This window comes from Ambystoma mexicanum, chromosome 6p, assembly GCF_040938575.1.
Source record: "Ambystoma mexicanum isolate Mex_15411 chromosome 6p, UKY_AmexF1_1, whole genome shotgun sequence".
Lineage (NCBI taxonomy): Eukaryota > Metazoa > Chordata > Amphibia > Caudata > Ambystomatidae > Ambystoma > Ambystoma mexicanum.
The window spans coordinates 223,636,226-223,663,007 of NC_090935.1; the positions used below are offsets into that span (position 1 = coordinate 223,636,226).

The following is a 26,782-nucleotide window of genomic DNA, read 5'->3' on the forward strand; positions in this document are numbered from 1 at the left end:
TTTGGAACTTTCTTACGGTACACATTTATTCTCAATTAGACACATTTCTGTACAACAAAAGCAAATGCTTCAATAGTTTGTGGAAAGTGGAACCAGAGTACTATCAGATGATCATCAGGAGGAGGCTGAAAATTCCCAATTGCATAATCTAATCTTCTTGGAGTTTATGCTTCAAAGGTAGATAAGAAGTTCACAACAATCTCCTTCATCTTGGCATCAGTTGGTTCTGAGATCTTTCCCTCAGTCCTAAAAGAAATTAAAGAAAAACGTGTTTTAAACTGCATTGGTACCATGTGCCAGCCACCATTTACATCAATCAAGAACCAAGGCAACTAGGAAACGTATTGGATCACATGCAAATCTAGGGCGACAGTTGTGTACCTTGTTTAAAAGTAGTTAAGACAGTGTTCCATGCTACTGTAACCCAAGCCCTTATGTGGATTCCACAACAGAATATACCACCACCTACAACTTTGTCCCACAAATATGTTTCAAAGCACGTTTTGTGCAGTTTGATGGCCCATCAATGTTTATCATAAGAGAAGGCACCTTGCTCACCTGGAAACCCGCACCACAGACTGGAATCTCTCTAGTTTCAAGTGGCAGGTGTTAGGGAGAATTCTCATTTTATGGCTAATTTCCCTTACCTATAGAGTCCCCCAGCAGCTTTGCTGGATTTGAAGGGTTTCTTTTTCCCCTGCTAAGTGGGATTCAGACATTTTTGCTATGTGTGTTCTAGGCTATTTTTGTGTTCAATGCCTATGGGGTTTCTCTCACCTCCATAGGAACCATCTTTATTCACATGTGTTACACAGAGCTCAGTGCAGTGACAGGGGTGTCGTAGCGACTCCCAAACAGACTCCATACCCTGGGACTGACTACTGTCTCCCAGGGCATGTAAAGTCCCCATTGACTTTACTAGTCACTTTGTGAACTAAACCAGTACTACACATCTTACTAGGAAGGGTTAATAGTTTTTCCCTTATGTTCATTTTTGAGAGGGTACTGTACAGTCCCTCAAACGTTTCTGGCGGGTGGCAGTGGTTATTACCAAAAATATTCGACCGTGAATATTTTCCGATGGGATTTTCCCATTGTTCAAGGCTAACACTTTTTCTGACAGACTAACATACCGCCGGTGTACTTAGGTCAGGGATCCTTTGTTAGTCCTTTTGGCGGGCTTCTGCCAAGAAGCCCTCCTTTCGGCACCACCGAGTCTGGGGTGGGTCCACTGCGTGTGGGGGTGGAGGGGGAGACGAGGAGTAGGACCCCTGGACAGGGTTGCCTCAGCAACCCATGTCACACACTATCCCGACATCTGCAACGACTGAACCACTGGTGAAGCCCTGCTGCAGCGTCACCACTTTTTTCCACACGACGAGAGGAGATCTTCATCTGCAAGAGCTTCTTCCCTTGAGCTGGTGGGGCCAACCAGTTTGCCAATCGCCTTCCTGGACCTGCCCTCGTCGAATTGCTGGTACCCTGTACTTGGAGACTGGATAGCCAGTCACCCGTCCACCCGGACCGAGATTTAAAGGAGTGTACCTTTTATTCGTCGGGTAGCACCGTGGCTGGTTTCATCCCTGGATAGTGCAGTAATTAAACTTCCTCCACGACGAGAGCCTCTTCATCTGCTGGATCCACCGAACTGCAGGAACTACCGCCACTTCATTTCAAAGTTACATTGTTCCGCCCGGCCACCCTTTCTTTGCGGTAGTTCTAAAGGTGTTTTAAATCCTTAGCCTACCTGTTGGGTTGGCCGCCCCTCTTAACATTCTTTCACCTTCTGCATCCAACTTTTCAAAATCGTTAACCAAAGACCTGACCTGGTCCCTGTACCACTGACTCTGGCACCTGGGTACATTTGTTAGAACTGCCTTCGTTAGATTGCTTCTCAATTAGAACTGTGTTGGTGCACCTACTTATAACTACCCTTTTCTTGCCCTTTCTAAAAACTTGTGAAATGCCATTTTGCTCAGTTTTTATTTAAGTATTTCCCATACTGATGCACTGTCTTGCTTAAACTGGTTCACAAATTATGGGAAGGGTTGCTAGGGTGTGTAAGGTGATTTCTGTATAACTTGTGCTTTCCCTCCCTTATGAGAAATTGCTAGAATATCCCTTGTGTGGTGTCCACTGTGCCGTTTTGCTCAGTTTTCACTCTGGTTCACTTGGTCTACAATTTAACTAGGGAGTGTGTATATTTTTGTTGACTTGTATAAAATATATATATTTATTTAACATTTATAAAGCGCTCACAGCCCACAGGCATCGAGGCGCTGTTACAGGAATTGTTTGTTTTTCTTAGTTGTGTAATTGTGTTGATTTTTTTGTTTTAGTTACATATTTATAACGCGCTTAAGTTTCTAAGCGCGGACCCGGGGATTGAACCTGTTGCTTCGTGTCGTCTTGCTTCCAAGACGCGCACGCTGCCGCTGAGCTATCCTCCCGGGACATATACTTTTTCATACAAAGCTTTGGTCAGTGTTTCCTTGTTCCATGGTGCTTTAGGCCTATTGTGTAAACCCTGAATACTGCTCATCTCCCTCTTGAGATAAGTCTGACTGCTCAGCCACCGCTACCAACTAAATCTTTGTGGTACAGACTGATACCAAAGGGGATTTATTGCTCGCCCCTCCCCCCCATGCATCTACAGACCAATATGCAACAGACAGCTGCATCTTCGAAAACATTTCAGTTATCTACGTGGGTAATATCTTCAGAAAGCCACAGCACATTATAATAAACCATCCCATATAAAAATTCAACATTACATAAAATTCAGGATTAAAACAAATTCATACCGGATTGTGGCTAGAAGTTCCTGGTGCTGGCTGCGGATGTGAGCAACGAAAGCACTCTCAAACTTTGTGATCTTTGTAGGATCCAATTTGTCCAGAAAACCTCGGACACCAGCATAGATTACCGTTACCTGCTCTTCAATGGCCATAGGGACTAAAGGAAAACACAAAAAGGAAAAATTCTGAACATTAGGGGAAAAATGTACATTCTTCATATTGCCATCACAAAAAAAACATTTAGTTGGTTCTAGGACTCATTTTCTATACTCTGGCCTGGTGGACAGATGTAGCCAACCTAGTTTAGGGATAACTGGGTGCTGTAGCCAAACCAGTTCAAGTTAGCAAACCTAGTGGTCAAAGCCAAGTCTCAGGAAGGGTGAGCCTGGTAAGGAGTCAACGACTACACAGTGAAACGTCAAGGAACACCTATACTAGCATGCAATATCAATATACTAAATAAATGACAATCACTGGGGTAGGGCAACATACAGAACAAACCCCTGAAAAGGAACGCAAGTATTAGTATGCAGCACTACAATTCCACATATACAACACCAACTAGTACATCCCTAAGATGTATAGGGCCTTGTGCTGTGAGAAACCTGATACCATCTACTTCACAGGGATCTTCTGTTCAGGTGGCCAGGGAAGTGCCATCACTTCTGAATCCATATATTGGGGTGGTCTAGTGAGGGTGAACCACCTGGGTAAAAAGGCCCATGGGTAATGGAGAGAGGGTACCTGAAGGCGATCAGTATCCCCTTTCCTGACATCAACTTATCCAACCCTCCCTCAGACTTTGTAGGACAGTTCATCTCAATGTGCCCCCTGAAGTTACCGAAAGTACTGCAAAGAATATGCCCCAAAGAACAGTACAAACTTCCTATATAAAACCCCAATATAGTACTGGGTCAAACGGGCTTTAAAGACTACAGGACTGAAGGTCAGGCATGTCCTGTTAATTGGATTGTCAGGCAATTGAGGTTGTACACATGCAGCCTGTTAGGAGGCCCACAGGTGTACAAGTTCACCAACACCAAGAAGAGGGGGGAAAGGAGAGCGAGAAGCCTGTGAGGAGAGCAGCAGGAGAGCCACTCCAGCCCACAGGAAGCCAGAGAACAGGACGCAGAGACACTGAAGGACAGTGAGAGAACGTGTCTCTAAGGAGGCAAAGATGGGTACTGTGGAAGGTACTGGTCCCTTTGCTGTGGCCAAGAACTGCTAGTTTCCCTGAATGGCAGTAACCATCCAAGGTTGTCTGAGGGGCAGGCAGCGAGACCCGGACCTCAAATCCTAGAAAGCATCTTACTGAGGAAACTCAAGAAAATTAGGTTGCAGACAGTGGGTTTCAAGAGAATGCAAGGAAACCCAGTGCATCTATGAAAGTTAATTACATTGTAGCAGAGTGGTCGTGAGCAGTCAGCAGGGGAAGCAAGTGAATTGGATTTTGCAGAAACATTATGTCAGAGTGGTCACAATTGTGTTAAAAAGTTTGACTAACAAAGAACGTTGCGAAAGTATCATAAAGTGAAGTGAAAGCGATGAATGAGCAACCCGAGATGAGCCAGTGAAGTGTGAGCAAAATGCCAATCAGGCATAACAAAGCTGTAACTGAAAGTCAAGCCAACCAAGTATCAATAAGCGCAAACCCTAAATCTTAAGAACCGGAGAAACCCTGTAACTAAAAAAGTAGAACGCTGGGTAACAGCAGCTCGTGTGACCTGTAATGTGTGGGTCATGCAGTCTGTTACCTGTGTCTAGACAAGGATTCCCCAACAAGAACTGTCAAAACAACTGAAATACTAACTATTGAACACTGAATTTTGTTGAACATTGCGAGCAAGTGCTTAAAGCTTAGGGAAAGGAACCCTGAGCTTCCAGTGAGAAACCAATTTTAACGTTGTGTTTTGAAGCTGGGGAAGGGAATGCCTGAGCTCCTTTGGAACATAGTTTTGGTGAAACGGTGTTTAAAACTGGGGAAGGCTCCGCAAACACCTTTTTGAACTTGCATCCCGTGCTTGCGAGGGGCCAGAGCCTGCTCCAGACTATGTAGAAAGCCATTTAAGTTACATCCCCACATTTCTAGATTGGACGCAAGGGCAGGCATAGGTTGACACAGACCAAGCTAAACTTAGACTTCAACTTTTACTTTCTTGAGGTAGGGATATTCCCATCACAGCCGTAGGGCAAGTTAGGCATTACTCCCATATTTTAGAAGGTTTTCCGTCTCATCTCTTGCTACCATGCCTGTCAGTGTTCAAAAGTTCAATGTTCCATACAGTTTAGCGAGACTGGAAAAAGTTACGCTTCTGGGGTCCAATGAATAGTCGAAGGGGCAGAGGGCAAATTATTCTAGCTAATGAAGGTGTCCCCAGTTTCTGAAGGCTTCGTGCAAGCAAGCACTGGTAAAGTTAAACCATTCCGAAAGTTTCCAAACTTTAAAAGGATGTTAGGGGTTCCGATAAGTAGTTAAAATTCAGATTCTTCTTAGGACTCTCCAGTCTTCAGCTCCAGTCCTTGATGTCCAGGGGCTGCAGATTCAAGCACTTCTCCCGTCGGCAACAAATGCTGGTGCAAGCTCTTCAGGATGGAGAATGCACCATGATGCAGGGCCCCTCAGCACAGGGCAGGATGCAGGAAATTTTGGATGACGGCCACTGATGCAGGCAGGAGAATTGTTGCGGTCAGACTTCGACTTTTCTCAGGTCCCCTTGATGCTGAAACCACCTATTTGGCAAAGATGAGTCCTGTAGCACACGCTGTCGAGCCCCAAGTTCCAGGCATGAATGCGGAATAGCGAAGTCTGCAGCAAGGTAGCCCAAACTGAGTTTGGCCGCCACTGCGTGATCCAGGGGCACTACTAAGGGCTCTTTGCAGGACTTTCAAACAGACGTGGAGAATGAATGTCCCTTCCACTCCAACTCCAAGAGTTGATGCTCCTTTGTAAGACTTCTGTAGAGCAACTTCAAGACAGTGCTCTTCCAGGACAGCAACACAACCCTTTAGGTTTCATCCAGGATATCTGAATGGGTGCAGGAGGTTCCCTTATTCAAAAAGCAGGTAGGAGCTGAAACTCCCACTAGCCAAAGATTTGACCCACACACACCCCAGCAGTGGCCCAATTAGGGCCACTGGCGGCAGAGCTCATGCACACCATTCAGACACACTGAAGGCAGTTTGTGGATTTTGCACCAGACAGTTCCAAACCACTTCCTGGCAGCAAACACGTAGCACTTAGTAGCCTGCAAAAAGCCTCAGGCTTCCTCGACACCAAGTCCATCTAAGGATTTTCATGGCCTAAAAAGGTCAGGAAGAAGGGTTAGAGAAGATGGCCAAGGGACAAACGAAAAACCTTGTGGCACAGCCATGTTGAGGCACTAGCCACAGTAGGTAGTTGCACACGGTAAACCTAAAACAAAACTAAACAGCAAAAAGTTGCTGCCTCCAGCTGGTCACTTGGGTACACCTACCTAAAAAGCACACCCAGGTTATTAAAAATCATCGGAGTGTTCCCCCGTGACAAATTAGCAAAATCCAGTGTAGTGAAGCTGAATGCTTCACTGCAAGAAGCGCAGGTTAGAGTCAAAAACAATGCAAAAGGTTTGGTGGTCCATAAAAATGTAAGGTGCTATAAATAGAACTAACAGGTGGCAACCTGGAAGAGAGCAATTGCATACTGCCCGTCTTATAAAAAGTAAAGTGTCCGTGCTACCCTAAATTAAGGAATCACCAAGTTATGCACATTAAACCCTGAATAAATATCCAGTCATAATGAGGTCAATATCTTACTGAGCAAGAAAACTTAAGGGGGTAGCAGGTTGCATGCCATTTCATGACTAGCTTTTCTCAATTTGCACCAAATGTACAGGAAAGGTTAAAAAATAAATACTCACTAACTCCAATTATATTTTGAAAATGAAAATCTCAGGCAGTAACATGTAGTTTTAGTTTCTCCCTTCAAAATGGGGCACTCCGTCTTAACAGTATTATTGCCAAATGTAACAGCAGAGGTAGCTGGAAATGTGACGTTTACCGAATGGACATCCAAGAACCTCGGGTAAAAGTGACACAAGATAGCTGCGCAGCACCTACCATACTGGCCTTGCTTGAGGAGTTCAGTCAGACGGACACCACGATTCAGTAACTGTTGTGTAGCAGCATCAAGATCCGAGCCAAACTGTGCAAAAGCTGCAACCTCACGGTACTGAGCCAGCTCCAGCTTCATTGAGCCAGCCACCTATGAATGAACACAGTATGGGCACAATAAACATTCCAGTATTGAGCTTAAGACAAACATCTAATGCACTTCTGGAACTAGGACTGCCAGAGACTTCGTCACACAGGTCCAAAGAGAACGCTGAAGATTTCACATGGGCATATCAAAAAAAAAAAAAACTTTCTACATTGAAAACATTCGTTAAAAACAATTAATGGAGACGGTATGAGCCAAAATACACCCCCAGCAACCCTTACATTCAGAATCTCAGAAACAGTGGTTCCATTTAACTATGCAACAGCAAGATTTGAAGTGAGCACTGAAACCTTCAGAATAATGATCAATTAAATTGCCACTTTTACCAAACACATAACCTGTAGGCATTTTCTGCATTCATTCGCACCCACTGAGCTACCAAGGCTCATTTTATTAACACACTGGGCAGTTATTCAGCTCTACGGTGTGGCTGAGCATAGGGATATTTTTTTTGCTCCACAGCCATTTCAAATACAATGCTCACCTGCTTCATGGCTTTAGTTTGAGCAGCAGAACCTACGCGGGATACAGAGAGGCCTACATTGATGGCAGGGCGGATACCCTTGTAGAACAATTCAGTTTCCAAAAAGATCTACATGAAAAATGAGCGAATGATTAATAAAAAACAAGGACTTCACAATGTAGTCATTGATCAGATGAGGCAAATATTACAAGAATAGGAAAAGTAACAAGACAACCCACCTGTCCATCAGTGATGGAGATCACATTTGTTGGAATGTAGGCAGATACATCGCCAGCCTGGGTTTCAATGACAGGCAAAGCTGTCAGTGAGCCACCACCAAACTGATCGTTCATTTTAGCTGCCCTTTCCAAGAGACGGGAGTGCAAGTAGAACACATCCCCAGGGTAAGCCTCACGACCTGGAGGACGACGCAGTAGCAGGGACATCTGACGGTATGCAACAGCCTGCAACCAAAACAAAAAATGAAGACCATACCCATGCCAGGAAGCACAATTCAAATGCATTAGGGGCGTCTGCCACTTTACACTAACCATTTCAAAAAGGGAAACCAAGTCCATGGCACTTTAGACATGCAATTTTAAGTGGGATTCATACATGACCTGCGAGGCATATTCAGTGTTTCGGGAAAGCATCATTCAGGAAACGGGAACTTGTATCGGATACCCACCTTTAAAACGTTTAGAGGGCAATTCAAAAGTCAGGCATCTCTACATAACTGCGCTGCCAATTAAGCCTTGCCTGCTCATACTAGTTCAAAAGCATGTGAACGCTCATCCTGAAACGCACTGTTTAAATATGCAAGAACGTAGATTTGTTAAACAGCAATTGTTTAGCGGGTTTTAAATTCAAGAGCTGGAAACTTCACAAGCACTCCAAAAGTAGGACGAAACTCTTCCCTCGCCCACCACATTCCCACCTAATTAAAGGAATGCACATATGGGAAGTACATGAAATAAAACGGTTGCAACTTTGCCTAATATAGAAAAAGTTATTCAAACAAATTTTCAGCGCACCTGTTTGGATAAATCATCATAGATGATCAACGCATGTTTGCCATTGTCTCTGAAGAACTCCCCCATAGAACAACCAGAATAGGGAGCCAGGTACTGAAGAGGTGCTGCATCAGAGGCTGTGGCAGAGACCACGATGGTGTACTTCATGGCATCTAAAAATAAAAATAGCAATTCCATAAAATCTTTCAGTCTTGTAGGCAACATCTCTCGGGCTTTACGTTATTATTGCCCATCTGATGTTCAATTGTAGACTACGTTCTACCGTTACAAAATTAAAGACTTAAGGTTGCGGTTCACAAGCAACTAAAAAACAAACACATACGTGCTTTTAAATCAAAGATAAGAAAAAGGAACCTCTGAATTATGGGAGAACCAGGGAGTTGGAGCAAAGGTTTTATTGGTAAAGCTGCTGCACTGCGAGAAAGCATAATTCCCCTCGGCTCTCTCAAATTGTCTTTAAGCACCAAGGTTTAAAAACGTAGTTTTCACCCTAGCAGCCTACAGCGTAGGGTTATTGCACCACTATAAAATGCAGGGTCTAATTTATGTAAGCCTTAAATGATAGTGTGTTAAAGCAACTGAATTGTGTAGTTCCGGGAATAGCCAGCCATACAGCATTTAAACCAACACTTGGTGACTTGACAAGTGCATTTAGAAATCCGCTTTCAGACACTGCCATCTATAGTGACTAGGTACTTGAGCTGAGTGCATGAATAGTGGCGTCATGGAATGTCACGAGGTATGTGGATCCTGAATGTGATCCAGCCTCCAGGAAGGACGGTTGGGGACTTGGAAGCTGAAAGATAAGTCTACCCTGCTCTCCTAACCAGCAACTGAAAGAAAGCCACTTTATACACAACTGGTCCAAGACCGGTTCCTGCCTCTTCACCGACACCTGTGGTGGCAAGTTGGCGCTGCATGCATGAGCAGTGCATGTTATGCGAATAGAGCATGAAAGGATGTTTCAGAGAGGACTTGTTTTTTTAGAGTATAAATCAGATGTAATTTACGCTTAAAGAGACAAATGTTGACTGCCGTTTAATTGTGCTGTACACAAAATGGACAGTATGATTTTACATATAATTTTTAACAGAACACATTAGAAGGCATTGAATGGCAAAACAAAAAAGCTTTGGCATGCGGGGGGGTTCATTTAAAACCTGGAGAGCAGCGACTGATCATCACTGCCTTGCAGAAATTGTTTCTTGCCTTACGTTTAAGACATGCGAGTTACGATGCACTGGAGTATTGAAAATGTATTAGAGCATAGGGAATTTGAGACCCATGCTTAGAGTTATACAAGTGAGTAAATTTTGGTTTTGATGCACGCAGGCGAGTTGAAAGTCTGCATGCCATTAGGTGCCTAGAGTACTTTGAGATGTGTTTATTTGAGCCATGTTAAAGGGTTTAGAACTCGGTTCAACTATTGAGTACCACCTCCAATAGTTTAGCAAAAAGGGTACTGGAGCAGTGTCCGTCCAGGAGAAGTTTTGGAATGTATTACAACACATTTGTGAATTGATAGTGAACACAGACGTAGTTGTCACATGAAGCAAGGTTGACATTTTACAGCATAGTGACGTCAGAGTTGACAGCAGTATTAGAAATACGTCTCGAAGATGGCACACAAGCAGGTAACAGCAGTAATAGTTGTGATGTGGTGGACACACTAGAGTAACGAGTTTGTACATGCAGTAGAGTAGTAGCGCTAGTGATGTCCAAGTAGAGTTGAGATGTCGTGAGGAGGAATAACAATCTGTCTTTATGTTTGCAAAGGTTGCACTAAGACATTTTTCCTATATAGACCTGTTCATTGTGGTCACACGAAGATATGGAACAGCCAACCCGTGTATTTGCGGTAGTTAAGTGCGAGTGGTGCCACTAAATTCTAGGTCTGTCCAGTTAAATGGCTTCCATTTTAGAAGCAAGTTGATGCTCAGGAGTGGTAGGCCTGAGGCTTGGGGGTGGCAGCCCGAAGCAAAACAGTATTAGTTTCCCTGGATGGTTTAGTGTGTTGAATTTTTTTGGGAGCAAGTTAATACCTAGGGTTAATGTTAAAGGATATGTGTACTGTGCACTATCACCACCGGAGTGGTCCCCTGGTGCTCTGAAAGAGGGGGGGGAGTGAGTTAGTGGGAATAAGCTGGAAAAGTGCAAGAGAGCAGTGATGTGCTGATGGCAGCATCTGCCCGGTGGGTCCGTCGGCTGGGCTTGGGGTGTTTTACGGTCGGTAGTCATGTGCTGTTGTGCAAGTCTAAGTGGGGTTTGTTTTATTGTTGCAGTGTAGTGAAGTTAATTCTGATTTGTTGCGTTTTAGGCTTGTGGTTGTGTTTGGTTAGAGTTTGAGAAGTGTATGCAGAGGGATGAAATTGTTAGAGGGTTGGTTAGTTGGCATTGCTGTCCTTGCAGTTATGTCTATGTCTGATGTTTGCCATCATTCACTATTCCATCGTTGCTAATTTTCAATATTCTGTCTATATGTGAGGCAGGCTAGTAATCACGATTCCAATCAAGTGTTGCACTAACCATCAGTTTCATCCAAGTGAGGCGCATGCTAACATTCACATTTCTATCTAGATGTGACGCAGGCTAAAGTTAAGAATTCCATCTAAGTGTGGCGCATGCTAACATTGTTAACCCCGTCTAAAGACGCAGGCTAATCTTAACATTTATCTGTAAGTGTGGCACTAGTTAACATTGGCTAGTGTGTTAGTGCGTAATGCAATGCAACATTTATAGTCAGGCCAAGAATGGAATTAGGCTTGTGGTCACAAATCTCTATGAATGCATGGCGTAATTTTATGGCAGTCTCCGTTATGGAGAGGTGCGGTAGAGTGGTGAGGGCTTTGAGTAGAGTAATTGCTCTACACCCCACCCATGCCACACTTAGTTTTGTTGCCGTCTGTTGGCTGCTGGCTTCCTTTGCTTCCCCTGCGGACACCTGTAGACACGCCTTGGAGCCGCTACTGTAGGCGTCGCCCTTTGCCTCGGGGCCCTTAGCCGAGGGGGCTGCCGGGCAGAGGGCTGCCCTGGGAAGGTCTGTTATGACCAGGTGGACGCACCAATCAGGGACAGACCCGAGGCACAGGGGTGACAGCCCAGGCCAAATGGAAGTCTATTCGTATCCTGTTGGCATTGGTCGGACATGCTCAGACCTTAAGTAAGGAGATGTGTAGTAACTAGGTACTTGAGCTGTACTAGCCGAGTGCATGTGTAGTGGAGTCATGGAATGTGATGGTGTAAGGAACCTGGGTGTGCTCCAGGTTCCAGTAATTATGGTAGGGGACCTGAGAGCTAAACAACAAAGCAACATCTACCTTGCTCTAACCTACTTCCTTTCCTGTAACTGAAACAAAGTTGCATGCGACCCAGGTACATCAAATTAATAGGCCACAGTCAAACTGATGAAATACTGCCTACCACAACAGTTAAATAACTCATGGGGTCACCACTTGCTCCGAAGCAATGTGTTTTATGGAGTAATTAGTTTGTTACATTTCTTGTAATCGCTTGCTCAAAGAAAAAGCAGCCAGCCGTTGTGCATTAAAGATCCACCAAGATAAGTTTCCACATTACTGTATTAAAATACAGTATCTATGGTCATTTAAAGATGAGCACAGTCCATTCATACCTGCATCAGTAAGTCTCTTGACTAGTTGAGCCACAGTTGATCTCTTCTGGCCGATGGCAACATAAATACAGTACAGTTTCATTTTCTCATCAGTTGCATCGTTGAATCTTTTCTGGTTAATGATTGTGTCAATAGCAATTGAAGTTTTGCTGAAGGAAAACAATGAATTGCAGCATATTACAAATAACGTCACACTGCTACACATCCCACATCTGACAAATGTAAACTAGTTTACGATAGCAGGTTGTCCATCAAACCTATGAACCAGAAAGTGAATGCTGATAACCCAGTCCTACCAACATGAACTTGGGCCAGGGATCTAAGGCAACTGTGGGTAACGACCAGAGGCTTTGGTTCATGGCCCTAGCTCATGCACAAGTATATGCAGTGAAGCTGGTCGGTGCTTGGACAGCGAAGGAAGCTCCCTCCCCCACCCCCCATACAGGTTGATTTTGTTGCTGGGATTAGTGCTGTGCTGAAACCCAGGTTTGTTGGGCATGCAGTGAGTAAATTGTAACTGCAGGTAATCGTCCTATGCTGCAAAGGGCTCCATGAAAGATGCACAACACCTTGAAGGTGGCACCTCTCCCAATCGGAAGCCATTTTGGCATTTCAGGGTGGGGTTGATTTTCTTTAAGACCTGTGGCTAGTAGGAGCCAGTTCTGTTACCTCAGACACGGGGGGGGCCTAGGTAGAAGCCGTTTGCATAGTTTAGGCGAGAAAGGAGGATGGCAACAATGGCCGAGACTTTGTGGGAAGGCAAATTGGATTCTGAAGAGGATGTGTGTCATCTGTTTAATTATAGTGCAATATGGAATCGAATTGCAGCAAGGGGGTTCAGATAGAGGTTATAGATGAGTGGGGAACGTGAGGTGCCTTGCAGTATAGCACGGGCAACTGGATGGGGAGCCAATGAGAAAGGGGGCATGTGTACTACTTGGGGTCTGTTGGAGAATAAAAAACATCCATTTAAAGGCCTAGTCCCTTATGCAGCGTGCAAAGTGTCAGTGTGGATGGAGTGGTCAATGGTATTGAATGCTGCTCAGAGGTCAAATAGGAGGCCGGCACTGCCCGCCAAGCCAGTGTCTTAAGATCATACCACATGAAGACTATGCAGGGTTCTGTTCCTTGTAAGGTCTGAAGCCAGATTGAGCAGGGTCAAGATCTGGTTGGATTCTGAGAAATGGCATAGTTGTAGGTATGCCGCTCCTAGAATTTAGCCATGTATCAGTTGTTTTGAGATGGATCTAATTGGTCAGGACAAGAGGGTAGAGGAAAGTCTTTGCGCAGTGGCTTAATTGAGATTTAAAAATTCCAGAATTCGCTGGCGCAGTTAATAGTCAGACTTTAGGAGGAGGGGACAGGGGTATCGGGGGGGGGGGGGTAGTCGGGGATCCACTGAGTGATAGTAGGCTGAGGAATTCTAGGGAGCGTGATTAAGTTAAAGAGTGGGAGGATAGATGGTTTGATTCCATGGGGAGGAGGTATGCAAAGTGATTTTAGCGAGGGTGGGCCGGTGTCTTTCTACGGCTATGCCTTGCAGGGCAGTGCACTAGTGGTGCAGGCAGGGGCATGGCCTAAGCTCATGAAGTAAGGCTGACTGCTTGGAGCTCCCACTACAATCCTCCATAGATCTGTATAGCAGCGACTGGAGAGGTCTCCCTTGACATCTAATATCTACTCTCAGGGGAGATTGCCTTCTGCTGATATAGCTTTTATCCGACGGGAATCTGAGAATTTCAGTCTGAACATGCAAAATCCAAGATACCGGCCGCAGCCTTTCTGGTCTCTGGTGCTTATAACACGGCAGCGCTGTATATTTGACTGAAGGTGGGTCATCCCTCACTTCTATTTTTGTGGCATAAATTATCTAGTGGAGGCAGCAACCAGTGCTGTCAGTTGGGCTAGTCTTGTGCCTTTGCCTGGTGGCGCTGGGACATTGCCTAAACGCCTGGCAGAAGACTCTAAACTGCTAAGACGCCATTGGGCCTGTACAGGTTCTGGAGATCCTGGCGATGTAGGTTTGCCTCACAACTTAAGATTCAATGTATAAGAGCATTTGAGTGCTAAACACTAATGCCCGAGTACTAGTTTCGTGGCGGTAACAACTGATTGGAAATCCCTGGCATTTGGCTTGCGGGGGGACATCCTGCACTGAAATTGCAAATGGACGACTAATCTGTACTGCATAGTCAAGGTCTAATTATCTAATCCTTCATCACCTGGAGATTCGGGCCATGCACATCCCAATCTGTCCCCGTTTCAGTCTGATGCCACCCACTAAAAAGGGCAGGACAACCATTATGGACATGTTTGCGGGCCAAAGTAAACATTGTGATGCCTCAAAGAACCAGGATACTGTGCAATCCAGGCCGCTCGCCCCGGTAAAGAACCCTCAAGAGGGCCAAGTTCTTGCTGCAATAGCTGCCCTGCTGTCCTCACTGGAGACTAAAATTGATGAGGTCAAGGTAGATGTCCAACTTCTGCGGCAGGAAGTCAGACAATTGGCAAAGGGTCACAAATGCAGAACTGGGTTAAAAGAAACTGCAGGCACCACTAAAGATCTTTCAGCGCGAGTCAAAGAATTGGAAATGAGAAATGCCACACTGGAATTATGCACAGAGGATGCTGAGGGCAGATCCTGCAGGAACAAAATATGCTTGCTTTGCTGACAGGAGGGGGCAGAGGGACCAGACCTTGTATATTGAAAATGTGTTGCTACAAGAAACTGCCCCTGCCAAGCCGTCACAGGGCTTGGCCACTGAACGGGCTCACCGATCACTACAAAGAACACCCCCGGCTGGATCCCAAACCAGTTCGAGCCAGGATCCTGAATTTCGATGGCAAAGTAATCTTGAAATCTTTGAGAAGGTGATAGAGGGACAGTTCTAAGATCGCCCTATACCCCGATAATACACCTGCGGTCCAGAGAGCCAGAAATCCATTTGTGCTGGCCCAGGTGAGACTCAAACTGTACCTCAAATATATGCTCATGTATCCTGCCAGGTTGAAGATCCTTTACAACGGCAAATCATACTTTCTGGATAGCCCTGCAGCGGCAACCTTGAGGATGGAGCACAACAATTGCAGCTAGCGATAATGAAATTACACCTGAACTGCTTAATTTCATTGATTCCCACTGTGCTACCCGTGGACCCTGTGCCTCGTTTTCTCCTTGCTTCTGTGGGCAGGTTACATGTGAAGCTGCTGGCCAACGAGGAACCAAGGTACTATACCATTTGAAGGCCCCTGCATGGTGTATTATGGCCAGAAGCTGCTGAGGTCACTTTCAGTGGGGGCAGCGCCCAGTTACCCACTGCTATCTTATTTTGATTTAAGGCTTTGACCCTCATTATCTGTGGCTGAATTCTGTAAACTAACATAGGTGCACGCTACAGTTATTTGCAGAATTGCGGATGTGGTAAAATGGCACTGGTTTATATTTTCTCATCAAGTACTTTATTATGGTTATAAAAATAATTGCGCACACAAATTGAAATCCTCCTCAGATTATATCACACGTGCAGTGCCAAAAGAAACCAAAGCTTGTTGAAATTATGGATGCAGAATTAGGCAGACCATCCAGAACGCAAAAGAGTATCTTTTCCATCAACAGTGGGAGACAGATTTAATTTTCTCAAGCATAAAAAGGAAGCGTGTTTAATCTATAGTGGCAAAATTGCAGTGAGAAAAGAATGGAGGCATTTTGAAACCCTGCACATAAACAATGTTCCTAAAAGAAGCCGGTCTGCAATCCCAAAAATTATCTGAACTAAAAGCTGTCCTGCACATGCAACAACCAGCAAAGCAAGCAAATGCAACAGAGGCATCCATCAAAGGTGCAAATTTGGCAAAAAAACGAATGTACTTTTACCAATGGTGCATTTGTGAAAGATGAGGGCTCTTGTGGCCGAGTCAGTTGTAAAAGATTTTTAAAACTTCCCTGAAATTATGTCTGCAATTTCAGATATGCATTTAGGTGGAAACACACAGCAAACAGGGTATCTGCACCATCATCCAATGTGATGGGGCAGCTAAAAGAAAATAAAAAATAAAAATTGAGCATATGCTATCCATTCAATGTGATTAAATTGATGCAAGTGATGCAAGTGATACTGCCCAGCTGGTAGTGTTTGAAGACTTCCTCAAAGTAATTCTTGACATTGTTGCCTCAGAAAATCCACAACCAGGTGTTGATATCTTCAACTAGGTCAAGAATCTTTGTCAAAAAGTTGGTGGCAATAACCACTGATAGTGCACCAGCAATGATGGGCATCATTCTGGTTATGTTAAGTGTTGTAAACCAGACTCTGATCTCCCTCCATTATTGCACTACCACTGCATCATCCATCAACAAGCAATTTGTGCTAAAGTGATGGGATTTTATCATGCAATGGCCCCTTTTGGGAGAATTAATTCAATTTGTGCAAAGGCCAAACAGCACAGAAAGTTCCAAATATTCCTGGAAGAACTAGCTGCCGTACATGGTGATCTATTGCTACACAGAAATCCGATTGCTTAGCAAAGGAAAAATACTAGGTTGATTTCTTCCTTCCACTCCATGGGGTCACGAAATTAAGATAATCGGCCAACTATAATTTCTGGCTTCTTGGTTTGGCATTTCTGGCAGATATTACTAAGAAATGAAATACTGAACTGCAAGACAAAGTTAAAACCATTGTTGACATAAGCGCAGTAAAGACTTCACGTCCGAAGTTAAGCTTTTCAGTGAACAAATAGTGAAAAGAAAATGCACCATTTCCATTCTGTAATGTAAATGCTAACAAAATACAGCTACTGCTGAATTCCTGAACGTTAAAGACCGCAATCTCCTGAGCAGGCTTATGGAAGAGTTTAGTGACCAGTTCAGAGATTTTTAAAAGATTGAACCGTTTGTGAGGTTCATCTCAAACCCCCTTCACGGAAGTCAATGTTTGTGAACAAACGAGTGAGCTGTTTAACCTGAAGAGTCTTGCTATGGAAATGGTCAGCCTGCAAGGGAACATTCAGGTGAAAAGCAGACAGAAAATCTCACACCAATTACTAGAGCCTTGTTGATTACAACGAGTACAGTAACCTTTGCACATCAGCATTAAAAGTTATGTCTTGGTTTGGTTCCACCCAACTGCCTTTTCAGATAAAAATCTGAAATTACAACCCGCCTGACCGATGAGCATTTGAGCGACTCCATCAGAGTTGCTTTATCAAGTTACACACCAGACTATAGCACAGGTGGATAGCATGCAGTGTCAGCCTTCACATTAATAGTCTCACTCTTTCCCCAACATTGTGATAGTCTTTAGGAGACAGCTACTAAAACTTAATTGTGAAGACATACAGCTAAAACAAGAGTAAAAGTTCCGATGTTTATGAACATTCCCACACCCCCCACCCCAGATATCGCCCGAAAGTAGCTCTCCACTAAAAGTTGCTCTAGCCAATGTAAAGGTTGGGGACCCCTGCTTTTGGATCAGAAATTAAGCAGGCTACCCTCACACCTTTCTGCTATTTTGCAGTTAACACTTAAAACTGCAACTCAAACATAAGTGCAAATGGCGCGATTTGTAAACCACCTCCCTCCCCAGTATAAGAAATGCATTTCCGGAGCTCATATCGTGTTGTCCATCTCCAAGATGCTGGTTTTAGCTAGGTTAGACAGCCTAGCAGCTACACCAATGTTTATCAGTCGTGTTGCCTGGTGTGGTCATTTTTTCAACCCTTTCAAGACAAGTTCTCTCTTAATCATCATAACAGTCATAAGCAAAGGTTACACTGACGTCCTGGTACTAAGCTATAGGAGAGTAAAAGTATAGACTAGAAACCCCATGAAAATGTTTTTCCCGCCCATGATATTGCAATCAGTTTTAAAGCACAGAAGCGATTTGCTGGTTCATGAATCCGGGTGGAAAACCAATCATTCTACCTTTGGTGGTTTTTACCTGGTTCTATTTAACAGTTTGCCTGAGGTGCCTTTAACACTTCAGGTGGAGGAACCTGTGTCAAATTTAAATTATGCTGATCTGGAATAGTACTGGTCCCTTGCTGCCTCAGAATAGCCTGGGGAAAACTCAGGAGGACCCAGTAGGCACTTTATTTTAGGCACTTTAGCTAAGAACACAGATCAGCACCAGTAGTCATTGTTCTATTGCCCAGGTGCGATGAAATGACTGCTACCCTGCAGAGTACAGGGTTGAGTAGTGGCTAAACTGCCTACTCTGCCCTCAGTTCTAAACGGTGATCCCAAACAAAGGTGATACAAGCAAAGATGATATACCCCCTTCACCTTGTGGTAAGGTGGGCCAAGGGCAGACTACACTCAGGGGTGTGAATGTTTAAGCAATAGTACAACAGTCAAAGAAAAGTCCAATCAAGGTTTGCTGCCCTTTCATAAAGACTAGAAAATGTCAAATGACACCAAAGCAAATGTTTAGTGAAAAGACATTCTTTGGACTATGTTCATATAATATTCACCAGCTAAAGCTGCAAATTATGGCAGAGGTAAGCAACCTCTGGCAAGCGTGTGAATGAAACAACAACAGGGCGTTAGAGGAATTCAGTGGTTGAAAGTAACTGAAAGAAACTTTACCCAGTCTGTCTGTCACCAATGATCAACTCACGCTGACCACGGCCAATTGGCACCAAACTATCCACAGCTTTGATACCAGTTTGCATGGGCTCACGCACTGAAATTCTGGGAATGATTCCAGGTGCCTTCAGACCAACTCTTCTGCGTATTTTGTTACCGAGAGGGCCCTGCAAAATGCAAAACAAATTGTCAAATGTAAACCTACATATTCTGCAATTTAGCCCAAACCTCCAGTAACCTGTGCTCACCTTTCCATCAATAACATTTCCCAATGCATCTACAACACGACCAAGCAGCTCAATACCAACAGGTACATCAACGATGGCTCCCGTCCTCTTCACGATGTCACCTTCTTTGATTAGTTTATCGTTGCCAAACACCACAACTCCTACATTGTCGGGTTCCAAGTTAAGGGACATACCCTAAATGAAAGCAAAAACCATGAAAATGTTATTTGGAAATACAATTCAGTCTCTCCGAAATACGAGCCAGCAAGAAACAGGCTTAGAAGGCAGGATTGGGATCGAAGAGACATTGCACTGAAATTATTAGGGACTAGGGAAGTACGCTCACACCTTCCAACATGATATACGAAAGCTGTATTTATCGTAGCCTAATAAACATTGCACAGCATAAACCTGTCGGCTAGAAAACGTACCCTAATGAGCTCCTATAAATGCATAAACTGGAAATTTGACCAATGACAAGTCTTGCTCATCATAGCCACACAACAAAGTTCCAAAAGCAGATTGGGCACTGGTAGGTGTCAAGGGCCATGTACAGATAATCATTACTGGTAATTAGGTGGGTCAAGGGCCATGTACAGATAATCATTAATGGTAATTAGGTGGAGAGGTCTTACATAAGGAGCACGTTTACTTTTAACAATGGGGTCCCAAACCTCTCCACGTCATGGCAAAGGGGACGATAAACAGTGATATTTTACATCAATACCCTGAGCTGAACAGCTTAATAAACATGCAGTAAAACTTTACACAAAGTCAGTTTAATGCATGAATACTTGTAGTAAGCAGTACTGTGACTATTATATCAAAAGCTCCAAGGGGAGCTGTTCAGCAGTTATAAACTACAAAAAAGGGGCTCCTTTAGTGTAATCCTGAAGACTCACGAGGACACAGCAGCTTGTGTTAAACCGATTAATGCCAAAGTCCTTACTCAGTTTTAAGGAGTTTACTACACCTCTAAGTCGCTATGGGAGAATGAGTCTCCAGTAGCGCTTGTCCTTGGAATATAAAGTTAAAATAACTAAATAAAACGATTCTGGCTTTCAAGGAACTGATATTTTTATCCTGCTTTGGTGATGTGTAGAGCAAAGCTTGTTGTGGAAATTGGGTGGGGCCAAAATATGCCAAAGACCTAGGGTAACTCAGCAATGTTCTACTGACAAACATGAACAGCAATACGTTTTTAACAAATGTTTCCATGCAGTCAGCATCCAATACTATAACATTGGTGGTTCTGTCCTGTCACTAAATTCAAATCCCCACTATCTTGAAATTGTAACTAGGAATAAGGCAATAAAACCAGGAGGTGGCAGAAGCCAACGTGATATGAACGAGGGCAAACTGACCATTACGGTTACCTTCACTGGGGCTCTGGGGAAAGGAACTATAGGGCGCCTGAAGCATTTATATCCTTGAAAGAAAATAGAATTACACAAAAAGGAGGGCTGCCATTGAAATAGCTGCCAAGCTACATATGGCCCCACTATTCTAGTCCAATGGGAGAGATGACCCAGGAAGCACAATACAAGATCTTTATTCGCTGGATGCAGGGGGTGGGTTAGGTTTGATGCAGGTGAACAGGCAGAGAAGGGGAGATTAAGAAGGGTGTGAGCAGCCCAAAACAAAAAACATGGGATAAAAAGAGTAACCCAAATTTGTGGCTCACAACCACAAGGGTGGTAACGATCAGTACAGTTGGGAAAAATACAGTTACTTACTTTCAGCCCAGAAGAGAATTCCACCATCTCCTCTGCCTGCACATTGCGTAGACCGTACACACGTGCAATACCATCCCCAATGGAAAGCACGCGCCCAGTTTCCTCCAAGTTAGCAGTGGTATCTGCACCAAGGATACGTTCTTCCAAAATAGAGGACACCTCAGCGGTAGCTGGAAAACATAAGTTTGCAATTCTTAAAGGATTCGGATACATTTTACTGTGCAACATGCAAATTTAGTCATTAGGTTTTTACAGTACACAAGGCCTGCAGTAGTATTAAAGGAGTCATGGTAACACCAGCACCAGCTGTTCCACTCAAGTGTGCAGCATTCAACCACAATCTCAAACATGTAAGCATCCGTTTGCGGGGTATCTTGGTTTCGCAGTAAGATCCGGTAGCCCATTAAAGAGCCATACTCTTTGGTAACAATGTTCACATATGATCAAAAGCCAACAAACGGACAAAGTTTCTCGTGAAAAACCAGGACCCATGCTAAATCGATTTCGGTAGTTACACCAAGAACTAGGTGAAACAAACTAAATATATTGCACTTCAGAGGCAGGCGAACTTGGATTACTATTATCCAGACATTTCAGTAACTACACCCATGCTTTCATTGAAATCACAGCTGGAGACGTAGTCAGCAAGTTTGGTAATAGGAATAAACCATTTCAAGAAATTACTATAAATAGGACTTTACTTTAAAGTTTGCCACTACGTGAAAATTGAACCAACCAATCTACTGCAGTTCCGTCAACTAGTACTGTAATCATTTGAGTGAACTCTAGATCGGTTTGCTCATCTCCAGACAGTACTTCACAAGCGAACGGAAATCGGAAATCTGGAATTCAAGGAAGGAAGCCATCGAGCTTGAAACTGATATCGTTATCATTGGCTGAATGTAAACAAAAAACGACAACGCGAAAGTGGCAGCAATGGACACAAAAAAATTGAAACTTACACCATCACTTATTGCAGGAATCTGCAACTTTCTGCTCTCCAGCTGTTTTGAACTACCTCTCCCATTAGCTATCCAGCATAGTCAATGGTGAGGGTTCATGGGAGTGGTAGTCCAAAACATCTGGTGAGCCACAGGTTGCAAACCCCCAACCCATTTACCCCTGCTCAATGAGGTCTGGGAGAGAACAAACACGGACAAATAACCTGTTCTAAATGAAACTTACTGTCATAATCAGTTGTCCCCTTGGTGATATTGGTTTGCAGGTCAGTGGGCAAAGTGAATATTTACGTTTTACTGAATTACTGTTCCCTGCTCTGCTGCTTCTCTTGCCAGGAAAAGTTTTTGGCGTGGTCTTCCCCGCTACCTTGATGGTAAATGCAGTTCTCCTTAACTGGTTTTGATGCACTTGAAACAATTGAATGGAAAACATGCTTATGTTAACCTCCCTCCCAAGGTCGAGTTCTTGGGACAGAGGTGGAAGGTTGTTTGGAGTTAGTGGGTAAGTGAATGTGTAAGACTCCCATAAGGGCTTAACCGAATTAGGTGGGGAAAGTGCTCATTAGCAGAAAGTTACTACTAGTTTCAGTTCTTCCTTGGGTAAACCTGTTGGTATGGACATAAACTTGGGGTTTGGGCGCTTGGAGAGGTGGATTAGGAATGGAAGGGTCAAATATTTTTGCTTAGGATGGGCCCAGACCATTCTGCTATTTGAGTCCTAAGAGCTCAAGGTGCGTGTGACGAGGTTAATATCACATGACTAGTAATTATGCAAATCGGACTATGGTAGAGCCGAATTTAGCGTTCATTTTGGTCCCTTGACCTGCATCAGTCACACCTGCAACAAACCTGATGTCTTTTGCTTGTAGGGGAGCAGATGTTGGATGGGTAACTCGGCAGAGCTTAGATTAACCTCCAACTCGCATCCATCCACCTTTCGCCCAAGTACACACCGAAGTACATCATCTGCAGCACCATTCGCCCAAGTACACACCGAAGTACATCATCTGCAGCACCAGTGCAAGCATTCCCTACCACACCCCAGCAGGTTGGAATACCATGAATGATGGAGCTAAACATAAGGATATCATAAATTAGTCTTATTCCCAACGCTAAACTCGGCTCTACCTTAGTCAGATTTGCAGAATTACTAAACGTGATATTAACCTCGTCACACGTGCCTTGAGCACTAAGGACTCAATGAAATAGCAGAATGGTTTGGGGCCCTTCATAAGCAAAAATATTCAACCCTTCCATTCCTAACCAACAACTTCTCCAAGCACCCAAACCACAAGTTTATGTCCATACCAACAGAAGTTTACCCAAGGAAGAACTGAAACAAGTAACTTTCTGCTAATGAGCACTTTAATTCGGTTAAGCCCTTATGGGAGTCCTACACATTCACTTACCCACTAACTCCAAACAACCTTCCACCTCTGTCCCAAGAACTCGATCTTGGGAGGGAGGTGGAATGGGATTAGTCACTGCTTCAGCGCAACAGGTTGAACTGTGGGTCAATATTGCAGACTATATGCAAACGTGGGCTGTTATCCAGAGACCGTTTAGATGAAAATGTGTAGTTTACTTCACCACTGTTAACTTTGTTATACTGTGGCACTAGGCAGGACGCAAATGGTCGAAGATAACAGGACTTACATGGTTAACGTAAGCATGTTTTCCATTCAATAGTTTCAAGTGCAATCAAAACCAATTAAGGAGAACTGCATTTACCATCAAGGTAGCAGGGAAGACAACGCCACTAACTTTGCCTGGCAAGATTTAAAAGCAGCAGAGCATGGAACAGTACTAGTCAAAACGTAAATATTCACTTTGCACACTGACCTGCAAACCAATATCACCAATGGGACAACTGATTATGACAGTAACCTTGCAATAAATGAGCAGACAATGATGCACTAAAATGCCATGGTCCATATTAAATGGAAAGACAACAAATACATCCATTAGGTGCATGTAACACTGTCGGGCGCAATTTTTGCAGCTTATTAAACCATCTGTCCGCTGAAGGATACAATTGAATAAGTTTAAACTCACCGGTCTTCTGGAGCCATGTCCCAGATGCATGAAGGTTTCTTGTAGTTACAAATGCTGCACCAAGGGCATTTCTGGATACCTGTGACAATAAAACATGCTAATCTGAATTTTAAATTACACTACTACACAATATTACCAAAGGAGCCCCAATAACTTTTTTGGAACACCAGAAGCACCTTCGAGGACAGATGCAAAGCAGCAACAGATTGTGTTTTAGCTCAAGTTTAAAGTTGGAGCAAATGTTAAATAGTACAAGGCTAATTTAACGAGAAAGCTGTACTGCAAGATAGATATCGTTACAACGCAAAAATGAAAGTGAAACTAAACTTGCACACTCGCATTAGATGGGCAGACTAACGTGTATAGCATTTGCTTTCAGTGGGATATTTCGAGAATCTGAACGTTATATCCATGGATTTAGATAATGCATGAAATCCAGTCCTTGAACTTCTGACCCTACGAAACTGGTTTGTCGAAGCAGTTATGTTCATATTAATATGTGAATTTTAGTATGCCCAAGGTACAGAAAATGCACATTGCATATCAAAGAGATACTTTAGATATGGGCATATGGCAGTCTTGCAACATTGTAGAAGTGGGACATTGTCAGTAGCAAAGGTGATCAGGGATTTGATTTGGGGCAAGCAGATGCATCAATACACGGCTGACTGCAATATTCGTATGAAACCTTACATAATAGCCTTATTACACGCTAATTGTGACATCCTACTAGTCTGTAATCCGTTAGTACGCTCTAGAGTTGACAGATTATATGTGCCTCAGAAACGAATTTATTACGCAAGAGGCCAGGTATTAAAGTGTATGATAGTGCTGGAAATGGAAATTATTAATTGTGGGATCCACCAGCCACTTATGGCAGGTGTGGGGGCAAGATAGGGGGTTGTAAATTAAGCTGACGGGGAACTCTAAGCACCCACAAACTAACATTTATATTTCAGATCAATATATATTAAAAAAAAAGGATGTTTCCTGTAATGCTGTAGGCACATTACAAAAAGTGCGTGCGTTTTAAATGAACAAAGAATTTAATATGTTCTGCAGTGAACAATCCTGAAATAAATATTCTCAAGTGTCCCAACAAGTAGGTCCAGTGGTTAAGTCACACAATTTTATCCTGATCAGAGTTTGAAACCCCATCTCGGGAACAAAAGCAGATCGGTTATGTTAATGGTCACAAATAGGTTTTCCCAGCAAGACAGTTTATACCAAATTTGGGAAATTCGGCCCACTGACAAGCGTTGTGTATGACCATGTATTATAAGGAATAAAATATGGCCTGCTACAAGTATAAAGGAAACTATAAATCAACTAAGAGCTCCATTACTTCTTAAAAGGAAAGTGGGTTTAGCCTCCTTTGGTCACAAAATCCTCAGTGACTTGCAATATCGTTACAACATACAGTATGGAGTATTTTATCCCATACATAGCTGCATTGTACTTGAAATTAAGTTTCTAGAAAAAAAAAATGTTTTTGGTTTTGCCATAAAAAAATTCCTTAAATTGGCACATGCCATACAAACAGCTGGGCAAAGCAATGTTTGCGAGAAATAAAGGGCAATAAAAACATTGAGCTATGATTAAGTGCTAATTGGTCAAGGTCTAAAGGAGAAAGGTGACTGTGACCTACACTATGCATGACCATGGGTTTGCTGAAAAGCATACGGGCGGCGATTTGCAGTCAAGCACAGATTGATCTGCTGAAGATCAAAGGGAAATAGGGCTAGCCTAATTGCGGGATCCATATACTTGTGGCTAAAGTGCAAATACGTACAGCCAAACCACGGAGAGACAGGTGAACTCAGCAGTAGAGGGCAACTGCTGAGGCCTGGGGAGTTAGTGGTGTTGCAAAGGAATACAACTGATTGTAGAAGTAATTGGGGCCATCCCCCTAAGAGCAGGTTAAAGAGTAAACTAACAAACACAAAAGAAAAGATGCCAACTAGATGAAAGCAACCCATCCAAGCATCGAGTCACTGGCAACAGCTGAAAAAAAATCAGTAAGAACTTCGTGGCGGCTGTGTGAAAGGTGCAGCAGTCAAGCAGTAAATAATGGCTTGAAAAAAAAAAATCCACAGTATGCATGTTTACCTGAGGTAGATCTTAGCCTATGTGTGGGATTTGGAACACACATTTGTCTTATAATTCAACGTCACCAGAAGATTACTAGAAAAATATCTGCATAATCTGTCATAACAGACCGGAAGGTTTAGAGCCTATAGTAGGTATGAAATAAGGCAGAAGTCAGATCACCGAGTTTTACCGACAAAACCGTAGCCCGATGCAAAGCTTTTGAATGTAAGTTAGGGTAGAATGTGCGCTCGGCGGCACCAATCGTGACAACCCAGGGCGTGGGTACTCATTCTAGGCCCTGACCTTCAGCATGCACGGGGCAGCATAGAGGTGACAGCAGGCCAGGAAACACCTAGGAAGATTCACTCAGCGTGACAGCTAGCGATCGGTCTGTTCTGAAGGGGTTCCCCCAGCCGACGACCGCCAGCACACAGTATCAAGGTCCCACGGGCCAAGGTGCAGTGCGCTGCAATTAATGACACCTGAAGGAGAAATAAAACTACCAGCCCCCACACGCAGCAGGACCTACCGTGCCGGCATGTCTGGGGAGGGACCGGGCCAACGAGGTGACCATACGGACTGACAGCATGACTGGTTCCTGGGTGGGGCAGGAGGGACTCCGGCTTCTGCTGCCGCTGCTGCTGACTCCAGAGGCAGAGTGAGAAAATGGCCGCAGCGACGCGCGCTCCTCTAGGAAGGTCACTCTGGGAGGAGGTGATGCGCGGGGCGGGGCGGGGCCGACCTCGGAAGCAGTTACTACAAACACCAGATTTGACGTTTCAAACTGCACCTCCGCGGGGCGGCCATGTTGGGCTTGGAAAGACTTGCCTTATTTTAGGGAAGAAGTGTGTAGGATTTTCAGTGTCGCTCGTTTCACGCATTATGTTAAATCATCGGTGGCTCGTGGTACGCAGCTCTAGCATTCACCTGAGGGAACTGTATCATAA

At 43.9% G+C, this 26,782-nt stretch overlaps 1 protein-coding gene across 1 annotated transcript; it reads right to left on the minus strand.

Annotated features, from left to right (window-relative positions):
* Window positions 1–26,535, minus strand: ATP5F1A (ATP synthase F1 subunit alpha). Its single transcript, XM_069626900.1, has 12 exons — window positions 26,365–26,535; window positions 23,745–23,823; window positions 20,731–20,900; window positions 19,016–19,189; window positions 18,768–18,934; window positions 12,182–12,330; window positions 8,551–8,702; window positions 7,756–7,980; window positions 7,538–7,645; window positions 6,894–7,038; window positions 2,805–2,955; window positions 1–246 (listed from the first exon to the last, which is right to left on the minus strand). The coding sequence occupies exons 1-12, from the start codon at window positions 26,422–26,424 to the stop codon at window positions 165–167; spliced, it is 1,662 nt and encodes a 553-aa protein (XP_069483001.1). The 5' UTR covers window positions 26,425–26,535; the 3' UTR covers window positions 1–164.
* Window positions 26,536–26,782: the final 247 nt, after the last annotated feature.

Coding starts and splice junctions, on each gene's coding strand:
- ATP5F1A (XM_069626900.1), bottom strand. CDS start 26,424: ATGCTGTCAGTCCGTATGGTCACCTCGTTGGCCCGGTCCCTCCCCAGA. Junction 12,331..18,767: donor ATTGGTGACAGACAGACTGG/GTAAAGTTTCTT, acceptor GTTTTCCTTCAG/CAAAACTTCAATTGCTATTG. Junction 7,981..8,550: donor ATGATGATTTATCCAAACAG/GTGCGCTGAAAA, acceptor TTTTGGTTGCAG/GCTGTTGCATACCGTCAGAT.